Source organism: Passer domesticus, chromosome 26, assembly GCF_036417665.1.
Source record: "Passer domesticus isolate bPasDom1 chromosome 26, bPasDom1.hap1, whole genome shotgun sequence".
Lineage (NCBI taxonomy): Eukaryota > Metazoa > Chordata > Aves > Passeriformes > Passeridae > Passer > Passer domesticus.
In genome coordinates this window covers 4,977,718-5,001,288 of record NC_087499.1, presented here as the reverse complement: position 1 = coordinate 5,001,288, position 23,571 = coordinate 4,977,718, and the positions used below count along the sequence as shown (strand labels likewise).

At 53.7% G+C, this 23,571-nt stretch overlaps 1 protein-coding gene across 1 annotated transcript; it reads right to left on the bottom strand.

The window, feature by feature from the left end:
- Window positions 1-12,019: 12,019 nt before the first annotated feature.
- On the bottom strand, window positions 12,020-23,211 carry LOC135286325 (uncharacterized). The gene is made up of 8 exons (XM_064399439.1): window positions 23,083-23,211; window positions 21,731-22,723; window positions 20,326-21,336; window positions 18,895-19,911; window positions 17,469-18,482; window positions 16,170-17,171; window positions 14,866-15,873; window positions 12,020-14,630 (listed from the first exon to the last, which is right to left on the bottom strand). Exons 1-8 carry the CDS (start codon window positions 23,095-23,097, stop codon window positions 13,764-13,766), a joined length of 6,927 nt encoding a protein of 2,308 aa, XP_064255509.1. The 5' UTR covers window positions 23,098-23,211; the 3' UTR covers window positions 12,020-13,763.
- Window positions 23,212-23,571: the final 360 nt, after the last annotated feature.

Sequence of the window (23,571 nt, the reverse complement as noted above, 5' to 3'; positions counted from 1 at the left end):
GCAGCCAAGGCCTGGTGAGAGCTGATGGCAGTGCTCACGGAGAGCTGGGAATGGCTGGTTCAGGAGGCCGTCAGGCTCGATGACACCTGCGAGGACACGGCCACCGCTGTGGCCATTGCCCAGGCCAGGGACCAGCAGGATGAGGCCACCCACAGGGGGACAGCTGGGGGCACCCTGGCGGCCACAGCCCAGCAGCTGATGGTGGCCCTGCACAGGGATGAGGAGGCCTCGGCCAGGGCCACGCGCGATGCCCAGGTGGCAGCGCCCACCAGCGAGGCCGTGGGAGAGGCCGTGGTGGCCACCAGGCAGGCAAGGGTGACTATCAGGAGGGGACATTGGACAGAGGTGGCCCTGGGGCCGCTGGAGCGCTTGGTGGACACGTGTGACAGAGACACTGAGTTTATCAGTTACATCAAGTGCCAGCTCGAGGACATCGAGACCACCCTGAAGTGGGCACACGTGGTGTTTCCTGATGACCCTGAGCACTTGGTGGCCAAAGTGGTCAAGGCCAAGCAGCTGTGGGATGCCAGTGCCTGCCTTCACCTGTCACCTGCTGGGGACACTTGGGGACATTCACGACCTCCTCTTGTGTCCCTGTGGTGGCTGCGGTGGCCCCAGTGGCCCTGCCAGCTGCGTGGTGGCTGAGTGGTGCCAAAGAGCCAGGGAGGACATCCCAAGGCTGCTGCAGGGACAGTGACATCACCACTGCAATGTCATAATGGCAGTGACATCATTGGGGACATCGCTGCTGTCACCTGTGCCCTCTCCCATTCCCATGTGGGATTTGAGACAAATCTGGGGAATTTTCTGGGAGTTTTCATTGATATTGTCCCAAATCCTCATGGGACATTTCCTCGGTGACGTCACTGGGGACACTCAGGGACATGCGGGGAGGACACACAGGGACACTCAGGGACAGTTTGGGGACACTCGTGGGCATGCTGGGACAGTCTGGGGACACTCAGGGACAGGGGACAGAAGTAAATAAGTCCCCTCAGCAGCTTCCAGCTTCCCCCTGTGCCTGCAGCACAGCCGAGTCATAAATGACAATTTAATAATTGGCTTCTGCAATTCTGCATTGGCTTCTGCAATTCTGCATTGGCTTTTGCAAAAAAATACTTCCACAAGTATTTTGCTCTGCTACTTGATTATTGATTATTGAGAATTCCTTGTAGCTGCTTGCTGGTACAATAAAATCAATCAGTTTATCTGCGCACCGTGTAACTGATTTAAAGCTGGAGTAACAAACCGATATTATATTGTATGCCTTAAAATATTAAAAATAGATATGTCTATTTATATACTTATATTTATGTAACTATATATTTATTCTTATATCTATTTCTTATAATTACGCTTATATATTCACTATAACTATAGTAAATAGATAAATAATAAATGTTAAAATAGAGACTATGCAATATTAAAATGCTTTTGTGTAACTGAGTCAGGTGTAGAATATTCCGTTGTTTCTCATACCTGCGGATCAGCCTCTCCAGGTGATAACAGTGACACAAACCTGAGAAGAATTTATGAATTGATCAGGGGGTGTGAAACAACAGGATGGAACCAGGAGAAGAGATCAAATATATTGACCCAATCTACAGAATGTCCTGCAGACAAGTCAGAAGTTAAAACCAAACAAGAGTTCCTGCAACATCCAAACCTCCCAGGAATATTTGAAGAATGTCTCAACACAGGAATGTGTTTGTAGCCCTGCAGTGGATCCGGATCTGGAGAACAATGGGTTAAGTTAAAGAAACTTGTTTGGCTGTCTGCCAAAATCCTTTTCTATCACTTATTAATCTTTTACAATTTTCAAAGAGTGAACTTTGTCTTTCACACCAGGATGTGGTATGGGGGGGCCAGGGGGCCCCCGCTGCTGAGCACTGACCCTACCCTGGGTGTCGCTGGAACCCCCAAAAACCACAGCCAGCACCAATTTGCTGGGGGTTGGGGTTTTCCTGTTCTTTCCTTGTCACTTGTGGATATTTTTCCCATTGAGTTTTTAAGAGCACTGCTGGCTGAGTGCTTGAGAAGGTGCGGAGGGGGAGCTCCTCTCATTTTTGGGAGTTCCTCTCCGGGGGGGACAGACATCCCAGGAGAATGGAGGGCAGGGGTTGGGGGCAGCCTCTCTCTCTCTTGCTCTTTGGCATCGGAGGAGGACTGCCAGGATATCGCTTACTGCCAGGAGAATTCACTGTCACCGCTGGAGCTCAGCCCTCAGGGGCCGATCACCGTCTGCTCGTGTGCACTAGGAATCCTGACCAGGAACTGATCCGTTCAGGTGCCCCTGGAATCCAGCACTTCCTGTGCCCCAGGTATCCTGAATTTCGTGTGTCCCGGTAATCGTGAGCTTCGTGTGCTCCAGAAATCCAGATTTTTGTGTTGTTAAATACGAGAACAGGCTCCTGGTACTAAAGTGATTTCAGCATTTATTATAAGCAAATGAAACGCCTAAACGTCGGGGCCCATGGGCCAAGCAGGAGTGTTCCTGTCGAGGATGTTGCAGCGCCAGCACTGGGTCTTCTTCAGCAGTGATGCCCCCGATGTCCCAGATGGAGCGGCGCAAAATCACTGGGTCAGAAACTCCTTTTTATCCTGCATTTTTGTCCCTTTGCATTGGTTTCTTTTTGGATCCTTCATTTGTATGAAGGATTAAGGCACTTGATTTGCCCATTACAGTTCTGTCCTGGCTTGCTCATTTCGCTTGGGGTATGCTGCACTTTACTTAGGTGTGCTATGGTACGTTGAGTACTGTATTTCTTATAACTACCCTTGTAACCCCTTTTCCAGCCTTCATCAACTTTTTAAAGTTCAACTTCTATTTTTCTCAGTTTCTCATACTGTTCAAGCATATCTCTGGCATTCTGATAATTCTGTTCTTTCATTAACATTGCTTTTCCACCATTGTTCCCTTCTACGTGCCCTTGCAGCATGATGCTGCTGTGGACAATGCTGGTCACTCTCTGGACTAGACATGGAATTGCACATGGTAGTAAGATTACACTTGCTAGTGCACACTCCACAAAGACCAATTTCTTCCACCATGTACCGTTCCAGATGAACAAGTTGTCCCACCAATTGGATTCTCCAATGAAGGGGGTCCATTTTTGTGCTCCAACATAGGTTAGTTTTCTAATATTTACAATACTGTTTTTAATTACATTACTGTGGTCATCAATCTCTAGGCAGCATTCTGAAGTATTAAATTTCCCACAGATCCCTCCTTCCTCTGAGAGGAGGTAGTCCACTGCCAATCACATCTGGTAAATTACTGATCGTGTTTGTTGTTGCTGCTGGTTTAAGAGATTGATGGTCAGAGCTGCTGGATTGCATATGACTTCAAGTACTACTTGTAGATGGATGATTCCATTGAGCATGTATTCTGAGGTTCTGTACCCCCAGGATCCATCTTGAGCCCAGGTAGCCGGCCCATAAGTATCAATAATCTTTTCTGGGGTCCAGATTTCATTGTTCTAACTTGGGGTTCCACCCAATAAACTCCTTTTTTTCTGGCCAGATCACCATTCACCGTGACTCCCAAGTTTGATTTTGCATCCTTAGGCAGTAAGAAAAAGGATGGTTTTATTGCTCCAATTGTGCAACTCCCTCTCCACCCTCCTGGTAACTTCACATTGGCTGTGTTACCACAGATCCAAAATAGATTTTTAGGTGCATCCCAAGAATTAGACTCTCGAATTGCTATATGTTTCCAATATGTGGATAAGGTTTTTATCCCATCCATAATGGGTCGATATAATTTCTTATACATTCAAACATTTTTTTCTTTTTCACTGTATACGCATCAACTTTCAGTTTTTTCTGTTAACCAGTATGAATGGGCGGTTTCTGGGATCCACCTGGTGTGTGTGTCATTTGCTGCCAGATATATTTTACATGGCATTTCTCCTGCTTCATTAGGACACATTTTCCCTTTTCTTGATAAGCACTCTTCCCCTATGATTGTTGATTTCAGCTTCCACTCTCCTCCCACTCTTTTGGGTGCCACCATATTTTTTCTTGATGGAATCCCTTTTAAATATCTCAGGGACCTAAACTGATACCGTCCCATGGCCAAATCTCATTTAAGTGTGTCCCTCTGCACACCCAACCATCAGTTAGATTCAATTCTTTTGTAATCCTTTCCAACATATTAATAAAAAGATTCTTTCCATGTATTTGTCCCGCTCTATCCCTTTGTCTTTTCAATTGTACCTCTTTCTCTTTGAATGCATGCTCTAAGTTGGTTTCACTTTCTTGTTCAAAGCCTACGCATCTTTCTTTCTTTCAAGTTCAAAACATACACATCTGACATTTTCTGGCCTGGGTTTGCAATATTTTTTGCCAGCTGTGAAAAATGTGTATTTTATGATTGGCTTTTCACAAATATTAAAATGAATATTATATGTGTTATATTTAGAAGGTTATGCTGTATTAATTTTCTTAAGGAGTGTGTTAAACATTTTTTAGGTTGTAACATGATCTTAAAATAGAATCTATGTATGTAGGATACATTTTAGAGAAAGGAATGAGGTACTAACAGCGAGATAGCAGCCACAGGATACCTAAATCTTTCAGAAAAAAAAGAATTTATTGCTCCATTATCAGAAGAAACTAACTTCTTCCCACCTTGCACAGCCCTGAAGATGCCATTAGGATTCAGAGGAAGAAGTTGACACTGCCCAGACAGAATCCTTTGTTTGAATGGCATTTATGCATCATGTAGGAGGTGTATGAATATCCAAGAGGCTATTGCTTTTAAGAGTTAATCCACTAGTAATGCGTGCATGTGTGTGTGTGTGTGTGTTTTTTGGGCTTATTTTGCCCAGAAAGAGGTACTGGACTGTCCATAACTCTTTGTTCTTATTGTCTCGCACTATCCTAAAACCCAATTTGTCCAAATATTTATTACTCTAATTATATTACTATTTTTATAACCATTTTATTACTTGTAAACATTTAAAATTTAAAAACCCAAGTGATTGGCATTTTTCACACCAGCCAATATATTTTAATATCTTCTTTACAGGCTGTTGACTGGGAGTGATTGATACCTTTGGGATTCATGTTTGTGTGCACTCTGATTAATACACCTCCTGTATCTCCTCTATACAAGGGACAGGAACACTTCTCACAAGTGTTTCCTCCACTTCCTTTGAACTGAGTGAGCAGTAGCATTGCTACCAGTGGCAGTCTGGTACAGGCTGGCCTCCCCACCTCTCGATCCACAGGGGTTTTCTCGGTGCCCTGAGAGTGTTTCCTGGAGGGAGTTCCCGATCTAGTCTCACCTCCCACCTCTGGTTTTCCATTCTTCTGGAGACATTCTGCCGTGACCCTTATCCTACCAACTCCTTTCCCAATGAGGGTTGCAAGGAGAGTGCTCTATGGAACAGTACTGGAAATTGAGATACTATTTTGATTGTCAATTCTGAGCTGAACAAAACTTGAACTTCTACTATAATTATAACCAACATTAACAAACTTTAAAGATACACTGATAACAATGTAGATGTTTCCCATGGGGTGTTGTGTTCAGGGTTGCGGTTCTTTCCTTGTTTTCCTCAGGACCAGTTTCAAGTATTTATCGTTTTTGTTGGCTCTAGTGCATTTGCTTGCCTCAGCTGGGGGTTGTACTGGACCTTTCATTCGACTTGCATGAGTCCACCCCCGCTCCTTTGTTCTTACTGCCCCGGGTGCTGGAACAAGGGGGGTTGAGGGCCGCCTCTTTTGCCTCACTTCCCTCTTTTGCTTCCCTCCGTTCCCAGCCCGTCGCCTCATGGAGATCTCTGAACCATGGTAGTAGAAAGTCCACACTCATTTCACAGCTCTGAGCCGCTTGGGCTGCTAGCCCCATCTCAAACACCCCCCCCACACACACATTTGCCCCCCCTGTCCCCTCGGGGCCCACCGCTGCCCGTGGATGGGTGATACTTACCTGCTCCACTGTGCCTCACATGTGCCTCAGGCCTTTTTCCCAGATGCCAAAGCAAGGTCCCAGGCGGCCTGGTTGGGTAAGGTTGTATCCCGGCAGAGCCCCCAAGCTGTTAAAAACGAGAGCAGTCTCCCAGTACTAAAGTAGTTTCAGTATTTATTAAAAGGAAAAGAAAGGCCTAAAGCAAGGGGGCCCGCAGGCTGAGCGGGAGCTTTCCTGTTGAGGATGCTGCAATGCCGCTGCTGGGTCTGCTTCAGCAGCAATATCCTTCAGCAGTGATGTCCCCAGTGTCCCAGATGGAGTGGCACAAATTCAGTGGCTCTGAAGACTCTTTTGATCCTGTTTTTTGTCCCTTTGGATTGGTTTCTTTTTGGATCCTTCGTTTGCATGAAGGTTTAAGGTGCTTGATTGACCCATTATAGGTCTATCCAGGCTGGCTGGTTTTGGTAGGAGGGTGGTGCATTTTACTTAGGTGTAATACGGTACATTGAACACCCTATTTCTTTTTTTCTGTTTCTGTCTTTTCAATTGCACTTCTTCCTGTTTGGATGTGTGCTCTAAGTTGGTTTCACTTTCTTGTTCAAAACATTCCCATCTTTCTTTCATGGGGCACTCTCCTGACATCTTCGGGCTTGGGTTTGCAATATTTTTACCCAACCAATATATTTTATTATCCTCTTTACAGGCTGTTAACTGGGAGTGATCGGTACCTTTGGGATTCATGTTTGTGTGTACTCTGATTAATACACTTACTGTATCTCCTCTATACAAGGGACAGGAACACTTCTCACAAGTGTTTCCTCCTCTGCCTTTGGAGTGAGTGAGCAGTAGCATTGCTACCAGAGGGAGTCTGGTACGGGCTGGCCTCCTCACCTCTTGATCCACAGGGGTTTTCTCCGTGCCCTGAGAGTTTTTCCTGGAGGGAGCTCCTGATCCAGTCTTGCCTCCCACCTCTGGTTTTCCCTTCTTCTGGAGACAGTCTGCCATGACCCTTATCCTACCGACTCTGTTCCCTCAATTTGGTCCCAATTAGAGTCGCAAGGAGAGTGGTCTATGGAATAGTACCGGAAACTGAGATGTTATTTTGGCTCTCAACCCTTAGCTGAACAAAACTTGAACTTTATAACTATAACATACATGAACAAACTTGAAGGATATACGGATGACAGTGTAGATGTTTCCCGTTGGAGCTTGTGTTCAGAGTTGCGCTTCTTTTGGTGTTTTCCTCAGGACCAATTTCAAGTCTATATCCTTTCTGTTGGCTCTAGTCCATTTGCTTGCCTCAGCTGGGGGTTGTACTTGTAAGAAATGCCAATCACTTGTTTTTAGAATTTCAAAAGTTTAATAGTAATCAAATGGTTATTAAAATAATAATATAATTAAAGTAAAAAAAGTTTGAACAATTGGGATTGAGACAATGAACACAAAGAGTTATGGACAGTCTGGGTATCTCTTTCTGGGCAAAATAAGCCTGAAAAAGGACACGTTACCAGAGGATTAACCCTTACAAGCAATAACCTATTGCATATTCATACATCATGATGCATAAATGCCATTCAAACAATTCTGTCTGCTCAGTGTCAGCTTCTTCCTCTGAATCCTGACGGTGTCTTCAGGGCTGAGCAAGGTGGGAAGAAGTTAGTTTCTTCTGATAATGGAGCCATAAATTCTCTTTCTCTGAAAGATTTAGGTGTCCTGTGGATGCTATGTCAGTGCGAATACCTAATTCCTTTCTTTAAAAAAATATCCTACATACATTGTTTCTAGCTTAACATTCTGTTATAACCTAAAACTATATTTAACACACTACTTAAAAAAATTAACACAGCATCACTTTCTAACATAACATATATAACACTCATTTTAATATAGGTGAAAAGCCAATCATAAAATACGCATTTTTCACACACTGGACCCCTCACTCGACTTGCATGAGTCCACCCTTGCTCCTTTGTTCTTATTGAGGTGTTTGTTGTAAGCAGCACCTGGAAGGATCCTTCAAAGTTAGCAGTTAGTGGAGTGTTTTTCCATGTTTTAATCAATACCCAGTCTCCCCGGTTAATTCAATGTATTTTACAGTCCAGTGGGGAATTTTGGGGGAGGTAGCCCCTTTTCCTTAGTTCTTCTAGGGTTGTTGTTAATGTTTCTATACATTTCTGCATTGTCATCCCCCCCTAGATGTTCCCCAGTACTGTACGGGGTAAGCAAGAAAGGCAGCCTAAACAACATTTTGTAAGGAGAGACCCCTAAATCTGTTCTGGGTCTTGTTCTTATTCCTAGTAGAGCTAGTGGTAAACATTTGACCCCGTACCATTTGGCTTCTAAGACCAATTTGGTTAAGATATTCTTTAAGGTTTGATTCACCCTCTCGACCCTCCCAGAACTCTGAGAGTGCCAAGGGATGTGTAACTCCCACTTTATTCCCAGGGCCCTGGTGATTTGTTGCAGAACTCTGGATGTAAAGTGGGGGCTATATTCCAAATCAATAACATTTACGAGTCCGTATCTTGGAATAATTTATTCCAAGGGAACTTTTGCCACGGTTTGGGCTGTCTCTCTTCTCGTGGGGAAGGCTTCAACTCAGTGGGTGAGATGGCCAGCTATGACCAATAAGTGTTTATATTTTTGGGCTGGAGTTAACCCTCCTACCTCTGCCACCTAGTAGAGCTTCCCTCAGGGGAAACAGCCTGTCCTGATTTACCTCTGCCCTTACACCACTTCTTGATCTGGTATTACAGTAAGGGCCAGTATCTGAAAGGTCATTTGACTGGCTCACTGATTCTTTGTTATAATTTTGGGAGGAGGGTTCAGTTGTTAGGTTGGAAGATATATCCAGAGGATTTTCTCAGGGAAAGGTGTTGTATTCTGACTTACAGGCTGAGCATGCTGCAAGTCAGTGTGGGTAGGAGGCAGCTGGGAAAAAGCATCAAGGGGTGGATATATATGGGGGAGTGGGGTCGTTGGAGGAGGTAAAAATGTCCTGGAGATTGCCTGAGGAGATAGAGGAGAAGCAGGGATCGGTGGAGAGGATAAAGATAGGTTTTGAGAAGCAGGAGGCTGGAAGTGGGGGGGTAGCTTGATAGTTAGGAGGCAGAGCTGGTGGGGCTACATAGTCCAAGGGATCCCACCTGTTCTGGGTTGACTCTATGATACTTTTATCCCCAGTTGTCTTGTTGTGTTTATACTGAACAATAACTTTTGCACCTTTAAGTCTTGTTCTAAGAGTGAATGGGGAAGAGAAGATGTGCACAGTTTGCTTTCAGAAACTGCAGTCACTCCTCCACAGTCCCCCCCCTGCACTGTGCTGTCTGTGGATGGACAGACAGCGGGACGGAGCCCTCCTTTGCTTTTAGTTAATTTTAGCTAGCCGAGGTAAAGAAGTTCCCTGCACTGTGGGGTTTTTTCCCTTTTCTTTAAACCTGTTTAAACCTGCTCTGGACTGAACACCAGAAGAGCAGCGCCAGCTCACACCTGTGGCCCACAAGGCCGGGCCTGGGTTGCGGCATTTCCAGCACTGCAGGGACTGATCAGAGACTGAGTGAGCCAAGCTGCAGTCCAGGGAAGGGACTTCTCTGAGTTTGGATCAGCAAGAGGTTTTATTGTTTAATATTGTTTGGGTTCTATTGTTTAATAAACAGGTTTTTTTCCACTTTTCTCCAAGGAGGTATTTTCTCCTGAACTGGTTGGGGGGAGGGGCCATTGAATCTGCTTTTCTAGAGGAACCCCTTTGGGGGTTTTCATCCAAATTTGCCCTGAAGCAGGACAATGATAAAGGTGTTGTTGGCCCAAACAACAAATGGGATTCTGAATGTGGGTAATGACAGAGAACCCATAGCAAAAGATCCTTGAGTTCCTTCTCAGGAATTTCCACAGGATATGTGGCCATCATGCTCTGTAGGGCAGACAAGATGCTAAGTTGCTCCTGGGAATAAGCTCCCACCATGTTCTTAATTTTGACCCCTCTTACCAAAAGCTGCATCATCTGCAAAACCAATCTGGAGGTTTTCCTGGTCACCGGCCAGCAGATCTCACGTGAGGAACTCCCAGGCGCCTTCCAGGATTCCTCCTTTCCTGGTCGAGTTTGAAGTGACTTGTCTCAGCAGAGGTCAAGTTGTCTGTTCAGGAATCTTTCTCCAATGGTGTGTCTCTTCTCGGGCTGGGATTCGACATCTGATGTTCAGTGGCCTGGGCAGACAAGCCCACGTCAACCCAGGGAAGCCAGTGTCAGAGTCTCTGTGGTCAAGATGACCCCGAGCTGTTAGAAAGTCTCTTTTTTCCCAGCCCCACGATCAAAGAAGGAGTCGGGATTCCTCAGCTCTGGTTTCAAGGTTGTTTATTTTTCCTTATCTGTGACATTCTTTCTCTGACCTGCTGAGGTCTAGCAGACCTTGGTTCGTGGCACACTGACCACCCTCAGGACGGTGTTATCTTTTTAAACTAAAAACTACATGTACTTTATTTACAATAATTTTCCAATACCTATCACCTATGTTAGACAGTCTGCCTCTAAACCAATCCCAAAGTGCGACCATCACAGCAGAAGATGGAGGACCAGAAGAAGAAAGGCAGAACAAGCCCGGATTCCTCCATCTTGCCTCTTGAACGCCCATTCTAAACCCCAAAATTCTGCATTTTCAACCTGTGACAATTTCATATCATTCTATTCAAACTCTTGTGGCTTGTACATCTTCATACAAAGTTGGTAGCTTTTTCGATGGGCTAAAATCAAAGGCACAGGTGTTTTTGACTCCGAGCCAAGGTCTCTGAGCACCCTGACAGGATCTTGAGTCCTCCAGGGCAGCCAGAGGAGTGTCCTGGGTTCCAACAAATCATGACTCATAGAATGATATCAGCCCATTGTGAGATGCTCAGCCCAGGGGGAGGAGCTCAGCATCCCCACCTGGATATAATCTGGGCTTTGGGACAGGACAGGCAGCCCTTACCCACTGCTTTCCAGAGGACAAGAGCTACCAGATTTTTTCTTCGGGATCACCACTTCAGCAAGACCATTTCATCTGGACTGCTACCACCATCCTAACAAGCAGGGTGTCAGGTTGTATTCTGACTCTGTCAGTGGTTTCATTTTGTACTATTACATATATTTGGGGGCTTTTTCCCTTTTCCGAATAAATTGTATTTCTGACTGGGAGTTTCTTCCTGGTTTTGCGTTCAAACCGGAACAATTGGCTACTGGCAATGGTTGTTTGGCTTGATCGACCAATTGGATCCACGTGTGTGTTGTGACTGTCTGACAAGGGTGATGGGTTTTTCTTAGTAGTAAAGTATGGTATAACAAAGCGATTGATCAGCCTGCTGCAATCATGGAGTCAATGCTCGTTATTCCCCACTGAGGATTGCTGCTACAATAGCGACTGATGATTTTTCTTTCATCACTGGACAGTCCTTTTTCCAATGCCCCCATTTCTTACAGGATGCACTCTGGTCCTTCTCTTGGTGGAAGCTTTCTTGGGTGACTTTTCCTGAGCTGCTTTCCTCCTAGGTTGGGATTAACTCTTTCAGTTGGGCCCCTGTCTCAAAACATCTTCCAGGCAACTTCCAGGAGTTTATCTCTCTCTTGAACTCCCTTTATCTTTTCTTCTTGTACCATTTGAAGCCAGACCCACACATAACAGAACCAGATGTGCTTTACCATCAGCTGATTCAGGATCTAGATCAGTATATTTGATGGCAGTTTCTCTCAACCTGTTTAAAAAAATCAGTGGGAGATTCATCATAATTTGGCCTCATTTGGTAAAGCTTTCACCAATTTACAGCTTTAGAGACCCCATGTTTTAACCCACATACCATGAGGATGTGATATAATTTTGATTTTGCCAACTGCTCGGGTGTATTTGCATCCCACCCAGGGTTTCCAAGGGGATATACCTCAGTGAAGCAGCTCCCTGGCTGTTCTCCCCTCGAGGAATGTTGGGGTGGCTTTATTGACCACTCGTCTCTCGGTGGGGTCAGGTAATGTGTCTGACACAGAGTTCAGATCAGCCCGCTCTGATTTATATAGAGAAAATTAGTTAATAAAATATTCAATTAATTAATTTATTTAGAGGCTGTACAGTGCACACATGAACTGATAGATTTTATTGCACCAACCAGCAGCTACAAGGAATCACCAACAATCAATATCAGTATCAAACACCATATCAAATGGCTGTTGAATAATAACAGTGAGCAAAAGGCAATACAAAAGTGCAAAAGCCAACGCAGAACTGCAGAAGGCAATTTTTAAATTGTCGTTTATGTCCCAGCTCTGCTGCAGGCACAGTGGAAAGCGGGAAGCTGCTGAGGGGACTCAGTCACCCCTGTCCCTGAGTGTTCCTGAGTGTCCTCAGAGTGTTCCTACACTGTCCCCGGTGACGTCACCCCACAAGTTCCCATCAAGATTTGCAACAGTATCAATGAAAATTCCCAGAAAATTCCCCAAATTTGTCTCAAATATTGCACGGGGAGGGGACAGGTGAGAGCAGCAACGTCTCCCATGATGTCACTGCCCCCATGATGTCACGGCAGTGACATCACCATCCCTGCAGCAAATTCACAATATCCTCAATGTCTTTTTGGCGCTTTTTGGTCTCCACACGGATACTGGAGCTGTTGGCATCAGAACTGAAGATGTGGTTGATGTCATCATGTGTCCCCAGCAGGTGATCCTTGGCCAGGTGTGCATTGGCCACCCAAAGCCACTTGGCCATGGCCACCTTGGCTGGCAAGGCCTTGGGGACATTGGGAGACTCCTCCTCTGTCCCCTCCGTGGTGTTTACGATGTCCCTGAGCAGGCACTGCAGCTCCTGGGGAAAGGCGGTGGCTTTGTCACACGCGGCCACCAAGCACTCCAGCAGCCCCAGGGCCACCTTCACCTCCTGGTGGCCGCCATCGCCTGGCTCTTGGCCACCACAGCCTCTCCCATGGCCACGGTGGACACCAGCCCTTTGTTGGTGGCCGCCACCACCCGGGCCTCGAGCGCAGCCATTGCCGAGGCCCCTCCTCCCTGTCAAGGGCCAGTGGCAGCTCCTGTTCAGTGGCCACCGTGTTTTCCTGAGCTGTCCCCAAGCAGGTGGCCATGTCCTGCCAGTTCCTGTCTTGGGCGGTGGCTGCAACTGTGGCTTCTGCAGTGGCCACCTCCCTGCCGGTGGCACGGAGCTCAGTGGCCTCCCTGGGCAGCCGGGCCCATCTGTGCATGATCCTGGCCACCGACTCCCGCCAGACACTGGCCACGGCTCTGACATCAGCCCAGGTGGTCCCAGGGTGGCCCCAAGGGTGGCCAGGGCTTGGCCCAGGGAGTGGACACCACGGTGGCACAGGCATGTTCAGCGTCCTACAGAGGCTCCCGGTGAATCTCCTCAAGTCCTCATGCAGGGAGTTTGGGGCCTTGTGCAGGCACTTGCCCCTGTATGGCTCGGTCACAGTGGCCACCACCTTGCCCACGACAGCCACCATGTCCATCACCAACTCCAGCTGTGGAGGGGACAGCTGGGGAGAGGACAGGGGAGGTGTCAGGGACCTGGTGGCACTTGTGACCTCCCGGGGTTCCCCTTGTCCCCTCCCTTGAGGGCTCTGCTGTCCCCTCTATCCCTTAGAGACCCCCTGTCCCCTCCCACCACCCCTGTGTCCCCTCTGTGGGGATGCAGGGACTTGGGGACAGCACACAGGTGGCACCAGGGAGATGGCAGTACCACCAGCCCGGTGGCACCCGTTCTGTCCCAGGCTGGTGGGCATTCAAAGGTCTCTTGGTGACTTGAGGAGCTGGTGGCACTCGAGTGTCCACAAGACTCTCCAGTGACATCATTGCCCCAGTGAGGTCACAGTGGTGGTATCACTGTCCCCACAGCAGCCTTGGGATGTCCTCAATGGCTTTTTGGCACTGCTTGGCCACTGCGTGGCTGCTGGGGCCAATGGGGTCACCATGGTCACCACAGCGACTCAAGAGGATGTTGTAAATGACCCCAAGTGTCCCCAGCAGGTGATCCTTGGCCAGGCGGGCGCTGGCCACCCACAACCACTCAAACTTGGTCACCTTGGCCCCCAAGTCCTGGAGGACATCAGGGGACACCTCATTTGTCCCCTTCAGGGCGGCCTCAATGTCCCTGAGCCGGCACTCCATGTTCCAGTTGAACAAGGTGGCTTTGTCACACGCAGCCACCAAGCGCTCCAGTGGTCCCAGGGCCACCTCGGTCCAATGTCCCCTCCTGGTGGCCACCACAGCCTTTCCCATGGCCTTGTTGGTGACTGCTGCCACCTGGGCATCGTGTGTGGCCATTTCCCAGGCCACCTCCTTCGTGTCCAGTGCCACCATCAGGTGCTGGTCCATGACCACCTTCCCACAGGCGTCACGGAGCTTGGTGGCCTCCCTGGCCAGCTGGTCACAGTTGTCCACAAGCTTGGCCACTGACTCCCACCAGGCGCTGGCCTCGGCTCTGACATCAGCCCAGGTTGTGTCAGAGGTTGCCCTGAGGGCGGCCAGGGCCCGGCCCAGGGAGGTGACACCACGGTGGCCCAGGGAGGTGACATCACCATGGTACAGAATCTTACAGAGGTTCTGGGTGAAGTTCTTCAGGTCCTCATGCAGGGAGTCTGGAGATGGGTGCAGGAACTTGCCCCTTTGTGGCCCAGCCACAGTGGCCACCACCTCGCCCAGGGTGGCCACCACAGCCACCAGCGCCTGCAACTGAGGAGGGGACACCTGGGGAGGAGACAGGGACGGTGTCAGGGACCTGGTGGCACTTATAGCCTCCTGCAGTGGCCCTTGTGCCCTTGAAGGGTCATTTTTTCCCCTCCGTCACACTGTCAGTCTCTTGTCCCCACTGCCACCCCTGACGAGCCCCCCTGTCCCCTCACTCCCCGTTGCCCCTTCCCCCGCCATGCCTCCTCCCCCACCAGTGTCCCCTCTGTCCCCCTCTCCCCCTACCCGGTCGCACCTCTTGGAGCTCCATGCTCACTGAGGATGCCTTGCGGACACTCTGGAGACAATCCGGGGATTGAAGGAGCCTTGGGATGTCCTCGATGGCTCTTTGGCACCGCTCGGCCACCCCATAGGCACTGGGGCTGCCAGGACCACCAGTGAAATAGAACTTGATGGTGTCTGGAACTGCCCCTAGCAGGTGATCCTTGACCAGGCGGGCATTGGCCTCCCACAGCCGCTCGGCCACGGCCACCTTGGCCACCAAGTCCTCAGGGACAGCAGGGGTTTCAAAATATGTCTCCTTCACAGAGGCCTTGATGTCCCTGAGCAGGCGCTGCAGCTCCCGGGGGAAGGCGGTGGTTTCGTCACACGCGGCCACCAAGCGCTCCAGCAGCCCCAGGGCCTCCTCCAGCTGCTGTCTCACCATGGTGGCCCTTGTTGCCTCGCTGGCAGCCACCCTGGGCTCTCTCCTCACCCAGGCTTCATGCCCGGCCACCACCTCGGCCACCTCCTCCCCACCAAGTGCCTGACCCAGCCCCACCATGTTTTCCTGAGCTGTCCCATCACAGGCAGCTTTGTCCTGCAGCTCCGTGGCCTGGGTGGTGGCCGTGGCTGCCATCTCTACCGCCTCAGTGACCACCTCCCTGCAGGTATTGTGGAGCTTGGTGGCTGCCCTGGCCAGCCGGGCCCAGCTCTCCTCAACTACAGCCACCAACCCCTGCCACTTGCTGGCCACCGACGTCACACGGTCCCAGGTGGTCCATTTGGTGCTCTCGTAGGCATCCAGGGCCTGGCTCAGGGAGGTGGGAGGGTCATCTTCATCGGAGGTGACAATGCCAGTCCACCAGGTGTCATCAATGCAATACAGGGTTACTCGGAGCTTCTCGGTGAAAGCCACCAGGTCCCAGTACAGGCACCCTGAGGTCTCGAGCAAAATCACCTTGTCCCGCCTGGGCAGGGTGGCCAGCAGCTCGCCCACGATGGCCACCACGGTGACCTGTGGCTGCAGCAGGTCCGGAGACAGCTGTGGAGGGGACAGGGGAAGTGTCAGAGACTTGGTGGCACTTACGGCCTTCTGGGGTGGACCCCTGCACCTGAGGGATCCCCTTTGTCCCCTCCATCCCTTTGTCAGCCTCTTGTTCCCTCTGCCAGCCCCTACCCTCATAGCCTCTCCCAGCCCCTGCCCCTCTGCTGTCCCCTCTGCCACCCCCTGCCATTATATTCATAGACCCTGCCACCACCCACTGTCCCTTCTGCCACCCTGCGTGTCCCGATCCGCCTGTGTCCCCCTCTTCCCCCCCCCCACACACCATGTCGCACCTCTTGGGGCTCCATGCTCACTGGGGACACCTTGGGGATTCTCTGAGGACGCTCCGGGGGTCGAAGGAGCCTTGGGATGTCCTCGATGGCTCTTTGGCACCGCTTGGCCACCCCACAGGCACTGGGGCTGGCGGGAGCACCATCAAAATAGAACTTGATGATGTCATCAACTGCTCCCAGCAGGTGATCCTTGGCCAGGCGGGCGTTGGCCTCCCACAGCCGCTCAGCCATGGCCACCTTGGCCACCAAGTCCTCGGGGACATCGGGGGATGCCTCATTTGTCCCCTTCATGGCGGCCTGGATGTCCTCGAGCCGCCACTGCAGCTCCCGGGGGAAGGCGGTGGCTTCGTCACACGCGGCCACCAAGCCCTCCAGCAGCCCCAGGGCCACGTCCACCCGCTGTCTCACCATGGTGTACTTGGCTGCCCAGCTGGCAGCCACCCTGGCGTCTCTCTTCACCCGGGTTTCATGTGCACCCTTGGCCCCCTCCTCCCCACCTTGTGCCTGACCCAGCTCCACCATGTTTTCCTGAGCTGTCTCATCATGGGCAGCCTTGTCCTGCAGCTCCCTGGCCCGGGCCGTTGGGATGGCCACCTTGGTGGCTGCCTCATTGACCACCCTCCTGCAGGTGTTGCGGAGTTGGGTGGCCTTCCCGGCCAGCTGCACCCAGCTCTTCACAAGGTCAGCCACCATCCCCTGCCAGTTGCTGGCCACCATCGCCACATGGAACCATATGGTCCATGGGGTGCTCTTGTAGACAACCAGGGCCCGGCTCAGGGAGGTTGGAGAGAAATCATCATCGAAGGTGATATCGCCACGCCACCAGATATGACAAATGCACTCTATAGTCTCCCTGAGGTCCATGGTGAATTTGTCCAGGTCCAAGTACAGCTGCCCTGAGGACTTGAGCAGAATCAACTCATTCTGCCTGGGCAGGGTGGCCAGCAGCTCGCCCAGGATGGCCACCACTGAGACCGGTGGCTGCAGCAGGGCCAGGAACAGCTGGGGAGGGGACAGGGGAGGTAAGAGGGACATGGTGGCATTTATGGCCTTCTGGGGTGGCCCTCTGCCCCTGAGAGATCCCCTTTGTCCCCTCCATCCTTGTGTCAGCCTCTTGTTCCCTCTGCCATCCCCTGCCCCTCCCCTCGTAGCTCCTCCAGCCCCCTGCCCCCTCTGCTGTCCCCTCTGCCACCCCCTTGCCCCACTGCTGTCCCCTCCTGCCACGCCCCATGTCCCCCCCATGCCCCATTGCACCCTCCCCCCCAGAGTCCCTTCGGCTGTCCCTCCGCCCCACCCCACCCCACCCTGTCGCAACTCTTGGAGCTCCATGCTCACTGGGAACAACTTGGGGACACTTTGGGGACGCTCCAAGTGTTGAAGGAGCCTTGGGATGTCCTCGATGGCTCTTTGACACCGCTCGACCACACCCCTGGGGCTGGTGGGACCACCAGTGAACAAGAACTTGATGGTGTCTTGAAGTGTCCCCAGCAGGTGATCCTTGGCCAGGCGGGCGTTGGCCTCCCACAGCCGCTCGGCCACGGCCACCTTGGCCACCAAGTCCTCAGGGACATTGGGGGATGCCTCATTTGTCCCCTTCAGGGTGGCCACGATGTCCCCAGCCCTGTGCTGCAGCTCCCGGGGGAAGGCGGTGGCTTCGTGACACGCGGCCACCAAGCGCTCCAGCAGCCCCAGGGCCGCCTCCAGCCGCTGTCTCTCCATGGTGGCCGTGGTTACCCGGCTGGCAGCCACCCTGGCATCTCTCCTCACCCGATCTTCATGCCCGGCCACCACCTTGGCCCACTCCTCCCTGAACAGAGGCAGATGCAGCTCCTCTATGTTTTCCTGAGCTGTCCCATCAAGGTGAGCGACAGTCTGCGGGAGCCGTGCCCAGTCAGTGGCAGTGGCCACCATGCTTTCTGCCTCAGTGGCCACCCTCCTGCGGGTGTTGTGGAGCTTCGTGGCTTTCCTGGCCAGTCGGGCCCAGCCCTCCAGAAGAACAGTCACTGACCGCTGCCACTTGCTGGCTGCCATTGTCACATGGTTTCGGGGGGTCCATGGGTTGCTCTCATTGGCAGCCAGGGCCTGGCTCAACGAGGTGACAGGATCATCATCATGGGAGGTGACATAGTGGTGCCACCATGTGTCATCAATGCGGTACAGGGTGACCCAGAGCTCCTTGGTGAAGTCCACCAGGTCCCAGTACAGGTGCAATGCGGACATGACCTTCATCTCGTCCCGCCTGGGCAGGGTGGCCAGCAGCATGCCCAGGGTGGCCACCACAGTGACCTGTGGCTGCAGCAGGGCCGGGGACAGCTGCAGAGGGGCAGGGGAGGTGTCAGGGACCTGGTGGCGTTTGTGGCCTCCTGGGGTGGCCCCCTGCCACCGAGGGGTCCCTTTTTTCTCCTCCAGCCCTTTGTCAGCGTCTTGTCCCCGCTGCCACCCACTGCCACCACACTCATAACCCCTGCCACACCCTGCTGTCCCCTCTGCCACCACATGTGTCCCTTTCTCCCACTGTCCCCTCATCCCCCACTGCCACGGCGCCCCCCTTTCCCCTCCACCTGTCTGTCACCTCCCCCATTGCTGCCACTCCCTCCTGTCCCCTTTGTGACTTCCTGTCCCCTCCTGCCAGCCCCACGTCCTCTCTATCGCCCATTCTCCCTCCCCATCCCCGTGCTCCCTCCCCTCCAATGTCCCCTCTGTCCCCCTGTCCCCCATATCGCACCTCTTGGAGCTCCATGCTCACTGGGGACACCTTGGGGACACCTTGGGGACGCTCCAGGGGTCGAAGGAGCCTTGGGATGTCCTCAATGGCTCTTTGGCACCGCTCGGCCACCCCACTGGGGCTGGTGGGATCACCATCAAAATAGAAGTCGATGATGTCTTGAAGTGTCCCCAGCAGGTGATCCTTGGCCAGGTGGTGGCTGGCCTCCCACAGCCGCTCGGCTTCGGCCACCTTGGCCACCAAGTCCTCAGGGACAGCAGGGGATGCCTCATTTGTCCCCTTCACAGAGGCCTCAATGTCCCTGAGCCGCCACTGCAGCTCCCGGGGGAAGGCAGTGGCTTCGTGACACGCGGCCACCAAGCGCTCCAGCAGCCCCAGGGCCGCCTCCAGCCGCTGTCTCAACATGGTGGCCGTTGTTGCCCAGCTGGCAGCCACCCTGGCATCTCTCCTCACCCAGGATTCATGCCCGGCCACCACCTTGGCCCCCTCCTGCCTGCCCAGGGCCAGACCCAGCTCCACCACGTTTTTCTGAGCTGACCCATAATGGGCAGCCTTGTCCTGCAGGCGCCTGGCCTGGATAATGGTTGCCATGTCGTCTGCCTTGGTGGCCACATCCCTGCAGGTGTTGCGGAGCTTGGTGGCATTTTTGGACAGCTCGGCCCACCTGTCCACGAGCGCGGCCACCAATTCCTGCCACTTGCTGGCTGCCATTATCACATGATTCCGACGGGTCCCTGAGGTGCTCTTGTAGGCGGCCAGGGCCTGGCTCAGGGAGTTGGGAGCATCATCATTGGAGGTGGGAGTGTTATCATCATAGGAGGTGACATTGTGGCAGAACCAGGTGTCATCAGTGAAGTACATGGTGACCCGGATCCTCCTGGTGAATTCCTCCAGGTCCCTGTAGAGGCTCACTGCAGACCCGAGCAAAATCACCTTGTCCCGACTGGGCAGGGTGGCCAGCAGCTCGCCCAGGATGGCCACCACAGTGACCTGTGGCTGCAGCAGGGCCGGGGACAGCTGGGGAGGGGACAGGGGAAGTGTCAGAGACCTGGTGGCACTAACGGCCTTCTGGGGTGGACCCTTGCCCCTGAGGGATCTCCTTTGTCCCTTCTTGTCCCTTTGCCAGTGTTTTCTTTGCTCTGCTACCCCCTGCTCCCCACCTCGCTGCTATTCCCACCCCCTGCCCTTTTGCTGTCCACTCTGCCACTCCTGCTAGCCCCTGTGCCCCCTCCCCCCAGTGTCCCCCCATACCCCACTGCCCCCCGTCCATTTCTCACCTCCCCCCTTCCGACACTTTTGCGAACCTCTGTCCCCTCCCACCAATCCCATCCCGCCCCGTGACCTCCCATCCCCCACTGCCCCCTCATCTGGCCCCCATACTCTACCCCCCCACCAGTGTCCCCTTGTCCCCCTCCCCCCCACCCATCACACCTCTTGGAGCTCCATGATCACTGGTGACACCTTGGGGATGCTCTGGGGACTCTCCAGGGGTTGAAGGAGCCTTGGGATGTCCTCAGTGGCTCTTTGGCACCGCTCGGCCACCTCACAGGCACTGGGGCTGGCGGGGCCACCATTGAACAAGAACTTGATGGTGTCTGGAACTGTCCCCACCAGGTGATCCTTGACCAGGCGGGCGTTGGCCTCCCACATCCGCTTGGCCATAGCCACCTTGGCCACCAAGTCCTCAGGGATGTCGGGGGACGCCTCATTTGTCTCCTCCATGGCCGCTCTGATGCCCTCGAGCAGGTGCTGCAGCTCCCGGGGGAAGGCAGTGGCTGCATCACACGCGGCCGCCAAGCGCTCCAGCAGCCCCAGGGTCACCTCCACCCGCTGTCTCACCATGCTGGCCCTGGCTGCCCAGCTGACAGCCACCCTGGCATCTCTCCTCACCGGGGCTTCAAACCCGGCCACCACCTCCGCCCCCTCCTCTCTGCCCAGGGCCTGACCCAGCTCCACCACGTTTTCCTGAGCTGTCCCATCACAGGCAGCCTTGTGCTGCAGCTCCCTGGCCCGGGTGGTGGCCGTGGGCACCATATTGGCTGCCTCAGTGACCACCTCTCTGCAGGTGTTGCAGAGCCAGGTGGCCCTCCTGGCCAGACACTCCCAACTGACCTCAAGGCGAATCGCCATTGACTGCCACTCGTAGGCTGCCATTGCCACAGGGTTCTCGGTGGTCCATGGGGCACTCTGGTAGGTGGCCAGGGCCTGGCTTAGGGAGGTGGGAGGGTCATCCTCATTGGTGGTGACATTGCGGTGCCACCAGGTGTCATCAATGCTGTACAGGGTGGACCGGAGCTCCCTGGTGAATTTCTCCAGTTCTGAGTACAGGCGCAATGGGGACACAGGCAGCAGCATCATCTCAGCCCGCCTGGGCAGGGTGGCCAGCAGCTCGCCCACGATGGCCACCACAGCGACCTGTGGCTGCAGCAGGGCTGGGGACAGCTGTGGAGGGGACAGGGGAGGTGTCAGGGACCTGGTGGCACTTATGGCCTCCTGCCGTGCCCCCATGCCCCCAGGTGGTCTCCTTTGTCCCCTCAGTCCCTTTGTCACACTCTTACTCCTTCTGCCACCCCCTGCCCCTCTGCTCGTGGCTCCTCCAGCCCCCTGCCCCTACTGTTGTCCCTTCTGAACCCTGCCACCAGCCCCCGTGTCCGCTCCCCCCCTTGGTCATGTCTCCACTTCCTGTCACTCCCTCCTGTCCCATTTGTGATCCCTTATCCCCTCCTGCCACCCCTTGTGTCCCCCCCATTCCGCATTTCCCCCTCCCCACCCCATGGGCCCTCCCCCACAGTGTGCCCTCTGTCTCCCTCTCCCTCCACCCCCCTCCCTGTCGCACCTCTTGGAGCTCCATGCTCACTGGGGACACCTTGGGGATGCTCTGGCGTCTCTCTGGGGTTTGAATGAGCCTTGGGATGTCCTCGATGACTCTTTGGCACCTCTCGGCCACCCCACAGGCACTGGGGCTGGCGGGATCATCATTGATATAAAACTGGATGATGTCCTCAACTGTCCCCAGAAGGTGATCCTTGGCCAGGCAGGCGTTGGCCTCCCACAGCTGCTCGGCCACGGCCACCTTGGCCACCAAGTCCTCAGGGACATTGGGGGATGCCTCATTTGTCCCCTTCACAGAGGCCTCAATGTCCCTGAGCAGGCGCTGCAGCTCCCGGGGGAAGGCAGTGGCTTTGTCACACGCGGCCACCAAGCGCTCCAGCAGCCCCAGGGCCGCCTCCGCCCTCTGTGTCACCGTGGTGGCCATGGTTGCCCAGTTGGCAGCTACCCTGGCATCTCTCCTCACCCGGGCCACCACCTCTGCCCCCTCCTCCCTGCCCAGAGCCTGACCCAGCTCCACCATGCTTTCCTGAGCTGTCCCATCACGGGCAGCCTTGCCCTGCAGCTCCCTGGCCCAGGTGGTGGCCACCATGTCGTCTGCCTTGGTGGCCACCTCCCTGCAGGTGTTGCGGAGTTGGGTGGCTTTCCTGGCCAGCTGGGCCCACCTGTCCAGAAGCTCAGACACCGACCACTTCCAACTCCTGACCACCGATGTCACATTGTCCCAGGGGGGCCGTGGGGTGCTCTTGTAGACAGCCAGGGCCCGGCTCAGGGAGGTGTAAGAACAGTTACCAGAGTAGATGACAAGGCTGCACCACCAGATGCCACCAGTGCTGGACAGGTTTTCCCGGAGCTCCCTGGTGAAGTCCACCAGGTCCCAGTACAGGCACCTTGCCGACATGGACAGCAGCATCTCCTCATCCCGACTGGGCGCGGTGGCCAGCAGCTCGCCCAGGATGGCCACCACGGTGACCTGCGGCTGCAGCAGGGCCGGGGACAGCTGGGCAGGGAACAGGGGAGGTGTCAGGGACCTGGTGGCATTTGTGGCCTCCTGGTGTGCTCCCCTGCCCCCTAGGGGTCCCCTTTGTCCCCTCCCTGGAGGACTCTGCTTTTCCCCCCTGTCCCTTTGTGACACCCTCATTCCCTGGGCCACTCCCCCCACCTCCTGTTGTCCCCCCGTCCACCCCTCTGCCTCCCTCCCCAATTCCTACTATGCCCTCCTGTCCCTTTGTGACCCCCTGTCCCCTCCTGCCCCACCCCGTGTCCCCTCCATCCCCCACTGCCCCCTATCACTATCCCCCGTGTCCCCTCTGTCACCCCCTCTGTCCCTCCCCCACCACCACTCCAGGACTGTCACACCTCGAGGGGCTCCATGGTCGCTGGGGACACTCCAGGGACACTCCGGGATGCCTTGGGAACACTGTGGGGACACTCTGGGTGACAAACACGACCCGGTGACAGTTGGGGACAAGCAGGAAAATGGCACGGCCGGATGGAGGAAGCAGGAAGAGGTGACGTCACTGCTCCCCTTCCTGTGGGGCCAGGGCAGGGTCCCCAATGTCTCCCTGATGTGCGCAATGGGACTCTGATGTCCCCTCAGGGTCCCCAACAAGGTCCAAGTGTCCCCTGATGTCCTGTTGTGGACACTGGGGACACACCTGTGTCCTGTTGGGGACACTGTGGGGACATCAGGGACATTGTGGTGACCCAAAACAGGACAGGGGATGTCAGGCTGGCCCCAGTGTCCCCAAGAGAAGGACACGGGGATGTCCCCAAGGTCCCCAAGAGGACCCCGGTGTGTCCCTGGTGTCCCCAGCTGGACATTGGGGGACACTTGTGCTTTGTGGG

Excerpts from the sequence above, each read along its gene's own strand:
- LOC135286325 (XM_064399439.1), bottom strand. Across the intron at positions 21,337-21,730 it reads TGAGCATGGAGCTCCAAGAG|CTGTCCCCAGCCCTGCTGCA; the intron begins GTGCGACAGGGA and ends TCCCCTCCACAG. Across the intron at positions 18,483-18,894 it reads TGAGCATGGAGCTCCAAGAG|CTGTCCCCGGCCCTGCTGCA; the intron begins GTGCGATATGGG and ends GCCCCTCTGCAG.